This window comes from Macrobrachium nipponense, chromosome 14, assembly GCF_015104395.2.
Source record: "Macrobrachium nipponense isolate FS-2020 chromosome 14, ASM1510439v2, whole genome shotgun sequence".
Taxonomy (NCBI): Eukaryota; Metazoa; Arthropoda; class Malacostraca; order Decapoda; family Palaemonidae; genus Macrobrachium; species Macrobrachium nipponense.
The window spans coordinates 40362906-40371100 of record NC_087207.1 but is presented as its reverse complement, the minus strand read 5'-3'; the positions used below and the strand labels follow the sequence as shown (position 1 = coordinate 40371100).

At 35.6% G+C, this 8195-nt stretch overlaps 1 protein-coding gene across 1 annotated transcript in view; it reads right to left on the bottom strand.

Annotated features, from left to right (window-relative positions):
* Positions 1–499: 499 nt before the first annotated feature.
* Positions 500–8195, bottom strand: part of LOC135226491 (alpha-crystallin A chain-like) — a 14614-nt gene continuing 6918 nt past the window's right edge. The window contains exons 3-6 of the mRNA XM_064266108.1: positions 6941–7069; positions 6009–6139; positions 1095–1185; positions 500–826 (exon numbers count right to left, since the gene is read on the bottom strand). Coding sequence (XP_064122178.1) covers positions 764–826; positions 1095–1185; positions 6009–6139; positions 6941–7069 — 414 coding nt within the window. The 3' untranslated portion in view covers positions 500–763. The remainder of the gene's footprint in view (positions 827–1094; positions 1186–6008; positions 6140–6940; positions 7070–8195) is intronic.

The following is an 8195-nucleotide window of genomic DNA, read 5'->3' as shown; positions in this document are numbered from 1 at the left end:
ATTACTAACATATTAACATATATGATATATCCCTAATAAAAGGAGCCCATAAAAACGCCAAAACATATACAGAAAATACTATATTTTCTCTATATTTGGCGTTTTTATGGACTCCTTTTATTAGAGGGAATTTTCTGTCATATAATATATATATATATATATATATATATATATATATATATATGCATATAGATAGATATTTATATATATATATATATATATAATATATATATATATTATATATATATATATATACTATATAATATATATATACGTGTATATATATATATATATATATATATATATGCATATAGATAGATATTTATATATATACATATATATATATACTATATATATATATATATATATATATACATATATATATATATATATTATATATATATATATACTATATATATATATAATATATAATATATATATATACATATATATATATATATATATTTATATATATAATATATATATATATTTATAAATGCATTTATATATACATATATGTATGTATGTATGTATGTATGTAAGTATGTAAGTCGTATAGATTTACATTTATATCGTCCTAGCCGGAACCTGAATCACGGATGCAAATAGGGCGAGGAAGCGAAGCAAAGAAGAAGAAATCCCCGGCCGAAGATTTCGGTGAATAAAGCAGGCTCTCTTTACCCTGGCAGGTACCAGGTACTACCACCAGGACCAAGGTACTACATTCGCCTCCCAAGATCGTATCTCTCGGGCCTTCTTAAGCTTACTTCTCTTGAGCCTTCTGAATGGGCACATCTCGCTGACTGGGAGGTGGAGGTTCGATCGGCTGGAAGAGAACAATGTTATCTTGGGTTATTGATTTCGCTGCTCTTGCTGTCGTCGTGTCGGCTGTTGCTTTTGCTGTTTGGTCTCTCCTGCTTCACGGAAGGGGAAGCTTATCCATTTACCTGTCTTTGTCTGATAGTTCGCATATTTCCCTACCAAAGTCATTTTGTCTCTTCATTTGCTAATCTTTTGTTTGGTTATTGACTCATGTCGTGCATCTTAGGTTTAATAATTACCAACTAATACAGCTGAATGCTGGCGAATCTTACCTTTTTTGGAGCTTCGATTACCAAGACACCTTCAGGCGACAAAGACGAAGACACCGACTCAATAACCACGTCATCAGGTAGGGTGTATTTCCTGTAAAGATGGGAGGAGAGTAGAGAATCAGGTGGTAATTATGGGATCATTTTTATGTGAAGGAAATTTTCACTAAAGCCAGCAACAAGACGCTGTCAGGCGGCACTGGGAGACATTTCCTTGTGACCTATTCACAAACAAGTCATTCATCTGATCTTTCCACCAGGCTGCCTAGGCGCATTCCAATGAGAATTAGATTAGTCAGCCTCTCGACTTCTTACATCACAGGATGGGCTAATTACCGTCTTTAATACAGACAAAATCGTGATTCAATACCTACATATACTACATAAATACCTTGCTTACTCATCCGCCACTCCACCTTCAGCAGTGTTCAAGACTACAGTATTAGTGCCATTGGATTCACAGAGTGCTGTTAGACTGCAGCAACATTTGTAGAGAGATTGAAAATGGATGAGTAGAATGTGTTAGAATCTGTAGACAAAAGAGTGACTGCTTCGCTACAAAAGTGGATCTGAGGCAAAAGTAGATTATCTCCATGATCTTTAACATATTTTTGAATAGAGAGATGCCAGAAGTCATAAAATGGGCCTTTGATGAAAAGTTTTAGGATATGATAATAGGCTGAGGGTGGAATGCAGTTGATTGCAGATGCTACAATTCTCACTGGGGATAGGGAAGAGAAAGTGTAGAAAGTAATGAAATAACTGAAATGATTTGCAAGAGGAGGTATTTGAGAATTGATGTGAGCAAGAGTAAGCTTATGAAAGTAGATTGAAGAATGAAAATGGTTGATTCACGTAGGTACTTGGGAGTAAGCGAACGATGGAAAAGTTAGAGTCACAGAATAAGTGAAGCAAGAAAGACTGTAGATTGCACTCAAAAGCTTAAGATGAAACTTGAAGTGTGTACGGAAGCCCTGTTAAAATGCATGGAAGTGAAATTTGGTTATTGAATGTGAATGGCAGGAAAAAGCTTAAAGAGTCTGATAATAGGCGTAGTATAAGTAGCATGTGAAGATATAAAATTAATAAAGAAAAATCCATAGATGAATGAATGGATAAATCAAAGTGTTTTGAGATGGTTCGGTCAAACAGAAAGAATGAAAGATGATGGGTTGGGGATAATCATTTGTAATGCATAATTATTAGGGAGGTGGAGGAATAGAAAGACCAAAATGGGTTGGATAAACGATGTGAAAGTAGTATCACAGGAAGGCCCACAATGCCCAGGTAGCGCAAGAGTGCACGCACGTGAGAGGTGAATGGTACAGTTTGTGTAATGGGTTTTGTGCAGAAGGTTTCATCTACACTTATAGCACAAATGTAACAGTTATTATTACGCTGTTTTGTCTCTAAGGTCGCCCCTTTAGGGGGAATAGCATGAAGTTCAAAATATTTCTGCATAATCATCATATGCCATTTTTCCCTTCAAGGGGATGGCACGAGAAATTGTCTCCTTCAGATTTTCTGTAAGTATGTTTTGGATGAAGTTAGTAACTCTACACCTTGTCCCAGACAATCCCATGGGGTTATGTTCTGACAGGTTCTGGCATTTCTTGTTATTCAGTCACTAATCCAAGAACCAGCCAGACCCAGTGTAGAGCTAGGATTTCTTCATGTCTGCTGCAATTTCTATAACAATATTTTTTCTGTGCTGGTTGGGCTAAATATGGAGATCCACACCAGACATCTTATTTCCTTTAACACCTTACCACATTTATGGGTTGCCTCTTGGACCGGGACCTTATTGGCACAAGGCTGGCGGTTTTAGCCACAGAATCACATCAGATGGTCAAAATCAATAAAACGTATTTATGTCTGTAAGTTGTATGTCTGTAAGTTGCTCCATTGTCGTTACTTTTGTTTGAATCCTGATCCCGATAACTCTGTCTTGATTATGAACTGCTGCATTTTCAGCAATCATGAGACATAATTGTTAACTGATGTATCAGACAATGCTCTTGGTGATGCTGCATAGGAAAGGGGAAAACTGGGTAAAGTTATAATCTACCAAGATTCAGTGTGAAAAATGATATGTGTGGAAGGACTAGTATCCACTTCTCTGTTTCCTATACCAAGAGACATCTTTCATTTGATATTGTCTTTTTTGCAACTTTGGGAGCAACCATAATCTAATTTTAGTTTTCTACGCATGTCACATTATGTGTTGTGTCCAAAGACAGGGACAGTATTGACAAACTACTAATCCCAGTGTGAACAGATAGTGCACCAAGATACGGCAAGTGGGACGACGCTTTTAATTGTGCACATGTTTGTCTAATTAATTACCTGTATAATAAAAACTAATGATCGCTTGAAATTAAGTTATCTGATAAGTGTGTATATGAATGCTGCCGCCTGTGAAAAACTGTATAAGTTAGAAAAAGTAGATGAACATATCAAAAGAATGGGATATCAAATGTTCTGATTAGATGTACAGCCAATAAACATGATCACTGAAAATCATTATATCAAAAATAATCAGTTTATTTAAGCACGTAAGTATTTTGGCCCTGAAAACTAGACAAGAAATTTTATGGAAAGTAATCAATTAAACAAATAAATTCACCATTTCAAGATCCAGTTGAACGTATCTATCTTCTATTCAGGCCCATTTTTTTTTTAAATAATAATCAGCCTAACAGATGACTGAGTTAAGTTGGAGTAGTTGATGCATTTATGCACAGGAAATCATAGGATAGTACCCAACAAGATTACTGGAACTAACTTTACCAAAAAGATGAGAAACCCCGCAATCCTCTCGGAATTGTTTAAGCTCTTATAATTTCATTAGAGACAACCTTTGCACTTGTAATGATACTCACGAACTTTGAGAGAGATAATTTCCATAAGTATAAAATTTATATATCTACTTCTGTCCACTAAGCGTTCGGGAAACCTAGATGATTAGTCGAAAATGCGTTTGTACTTTCTGCGCACGTAACAAAAATTAATTATCAAACGAGTTGTAAACCCTAATCAAATATAGGTAAAACGCCCAAAATACGCTTTATATAGATGACTGACATAAGATCGTAAAACGTTAGAATTGGAATGCCACCCGGTATTAGACATCAAAGAGTGAAATACTGAATCTAAATTGTTCTTGACTTTACTATGAGAACTGATGAATCACGAGATTTTTTCTGTGCTTAGAAAATAAATCATGCATACTTCAGGATGAATTTGCTACTCAGATAAACAGTTATATCTAAAACTTTTGTTCCAAGTAGTATTCATACGAAACAATGACTTACTGCACTAAGTGTGCACTTAATAATAGGCACTGACATTCCTGAAGTTCAAATTGAAGTGGTATCTTTTATGAAATAAAGACATTTGATAAAGAAGACCTCCGTCAACTAAATTCCTTCGCTTTTAACTTACGTCATATTGCAAACTTTTCATTTTTTCTGGTTATTCTTCATTGTATATCAGTTGTATTTTCACCAAGCACAGTTTAATAAGATCAACAAAATAAAGTGATATCCTGCTCTGAAAAGAAAAAAATTCCTTTAACATGATCAATATGATACAATAATCAGGCTATAATGAAGTTCAAATCTGACTGAAGAAACAAAGAACAAACGACGAAGAAAGTGCACCCATGAGTAGGAAGATTTCCTAACAAGGCCCTAAGTCAGATTCTGTCAAGAGCCACAGAAATGCCACATAAATATATTAAAAGAAAAATCCCAACATTCCCCAGAATTCCTCTGCAATGATGGTTAGGTGTTGATAGGTAAGGAACGATCTGGAAAACCTACTGATCAGTAAAGAGGTTGTGAAATTCCAAGGCTTTAGGGTAAGAGCCGCATAGGATTTCTAAAGCCTCAGCAATAGTAGAATCAGGAGCAACACGATGGTCACTGTGAGAGTTAAGACTGTAGCCCTTCTTGGTCTGTGAGAGTGAGTACATCTAAGGTAAAGGGTGTACACTTGTGTTAGGAGCAAGCACAATTTAACAAAGCAAGTTCGTTTACGAACTTGGTGATGAATCAGTGAAGCATGATAACAGGACTTTTAAGACTTTCTTTTCTTAAGGAACTTGAGTATTCTACAAGCATTATACATGATAATTATATGAGAGAGCACAGACCTCATAAGAGGTGAGTGACATGGTTTCATGTAGTAGAATAGTTTAAGGATTAATCAGAAGAAAATAAGACGAACCATCTGCGTCTTTTTTAACGGGAATTTAAGGGCGCACTCTAATTGTCAATTTAAATGTACAAAATGCATGTATTACAAGCGGCAAATGATAAATGTTCGTGTGTATTATGCATAAAGTATGGCTGGTTAGACTCAAGGTTAGTGTTAAAGTGAGAGGATTCCACCCTTATTTTGACTAAGGAAGAAGAATTTACTAAGAATAAAAATCTGAAAGCTATAAGAACAAGAACTCGAAAATGGCTAATCTTGAAAATACAATAAAAACTTTAAGTTCAAATATCCTAGCGCAGTAAAGGACAGTTTGGAAAACCATCTCCGTCGCTCAGATCGATTTAAGATTTTAGTATTTTAAGATTTAAGTTATACAGTTGGCCGGTCTTTTCATTCATGCAAAACAGATCTTTCAGCTGTAACTAAGTAATGTCGTTCAGTTGGATCATGTTTTGGTGTTAGAACTCGTAGATTGTTTCTGATGCAAATCATCAATTGCACCACCGAACTTATAGCGTTAGGCGTTAGGATTTATAATGAGAGCGAAACTGAAAAATTATTAGCAAATTGGTTGTTTTAAATAGTAAAATACAGTCAGCAATTAGTAGAAATATTGTTAAAGGACTCCTTAACCAATGTATTGTATTTTGACAGACCAATTCACTCAAAGAATGCTACTTCTGCTCTTTAATTTACCTGATAAAGTGTCTGAAGACAGAGCCGTGTTCATCCTGTCTCATCTCGTGTTTGGCTTCCACTTCCACCACTCCCTCTACGACCCGAACCTTGAGCTCCTCTGGAGCGAACTGCTGCACATCGAGGCATAACTGTCGGAATGGAAGGGTTATCTGTTCATCTTGATCCTCGCAACTGACTGATTCTTAAGTGAAGAGTGGTCACAGAAAAGACAGATATACACTGCAGCCTTTTTCACAGTAAAAAAAAAAATTTCTTTAGAATACTGGTCCTTTCACAACGGATGGCGCCAAAACCCAATAAGGGCAAAATAATACATTTTGAGTTAAAAGAAATCCTAGTTTGAGAGGTTTATGGATAAAGAAACATCCCCAAGCATTATAACTCAAAAACTCTTTAATATACTACCTTTAGGAAATTGTATCAGGCCCTACATCAGGGTGCTTTCAGTTAGTTACCTGGCGTCAAACTGTCAAACGAAAATTTGAATCAAATCCTTTCCTGCTTCATATCATAAAGGGTCTTGCACCTTTGCACCTTCGCCGAGGGCTTGATTTCAAAGAAGATTTATGTGGAACCTAAATATTTAGCTTTAGTCATCAAGATTCACAATGACAATGATATTTGAAACTGAAAGAATCATTCATTCGTTTTTGAACGACTCCATGGTGAACAAGCATACACTCACATGTCCATCAGTGGGTAAGTAAACCCTTTTGTATAGGTACTATGGAAATGAATTATGATCTATACTAATGTAAAGTAAATGACTGGGAAGAAAGTCCCCAGGACGAAGCCTTCAGAGACTCAAAGACAAGGTGTAAGAGGATCGAAGAGAAGGGACTTGTCAGAAGACTCTGCCTGCGCGCGCACCAAGAGAAGGAACACTTAATGGTTCCATAAGTGGAATTTATAAACTTTTAATCTCTTACCACAAACTTGTCCTTTTCTACTGTAACTTGTGAGACTCCAGATCGCTCCTTTGGAGGACGACGACAGCGGGTGTACATGGACGAGGACGGAACGAACACGTCGTCAGCGGACATTCCACTCCCGAAGTACTGAAATGCGTGAAAACAAACATTTCCTTATAAATAAACCTGAATATTGATTTGGTAAATAGTCTAAGAAATCGTTGGACCAAGAGCACATAAGTAGGGTGAGATTATGTAATAGAATAATTAAACCTGCCTCTTTTTTTTCATTTTTGTGACACCTGGGTACGCCAGAGAAAGTTTTGAACGACAATTTTAAGCCCAAGTTTACCGTTAAAGAGCTGTGATCAGGTATTATATTCAATTATTTAAAAGAAACAAATTCAATTAACAAAACCCGGAACAACAAGAGAAATAACCATTGCCCTTACAAAAGGAAAAATATTATGTTTGTCATTTTAAGAAGACACTGTGTGAATGGGACGATAGAAAATGCTTCAGAAAAATTGAACGTATTTCTGCCACTTTAACCATATATATTGTAAGAATTTCCCAATAATAAACAATGGTTTTTGAAGTACAGCTTTTCCACCAGCAACTGCTCACAGCAGCTCAGCCTCTGTTTTTGAGTAACCACATTTAATCCTCTCCCATCCTATCTGCTGCTGCCTGTATTCAACAGAAACGTCGGACATTTAAATTCTGCATCGCACACTTTCTTTTACAATATGAATTTTAGTTGTTTGTTTCCCACAGGCTGTAATTCCTTCCATGATCCGCTGTCGCCCTGTCTTCATAAAACAGATAGCATTTACATTCGATTCAATTTCTCACTAGGATGTAATTAGCAAAGTTTATTATTTCTCATTTCAATTATGTTTTTCGAAGTTGATGTGAGATTCAGTGCAGCTATTCGTAGCAGCTGCATCGTATAGTAAGCTGAATTTAGGTACCGTATGCAGGTGGCAACAGCTTATCATGTTCTAAAACTATGAAGTTTATCGTAGTGATGAGAACTACTACATCATTTTTAATTCATGTCAGTAGAAGTTAGATGCTGGCAGGATCTGTTATTTGATAGCATATGTAAAGTGAGTTGAATTGAGAGGAATGACGAAATAGGGAAAAGGTAACCTTACATGAAAAGACCGACATATTAGTCAAAAAAGTATATTATATTATATATATATATATATATATATATATATTATAGTACATATATATACATATATATACATATATAGTATGTATA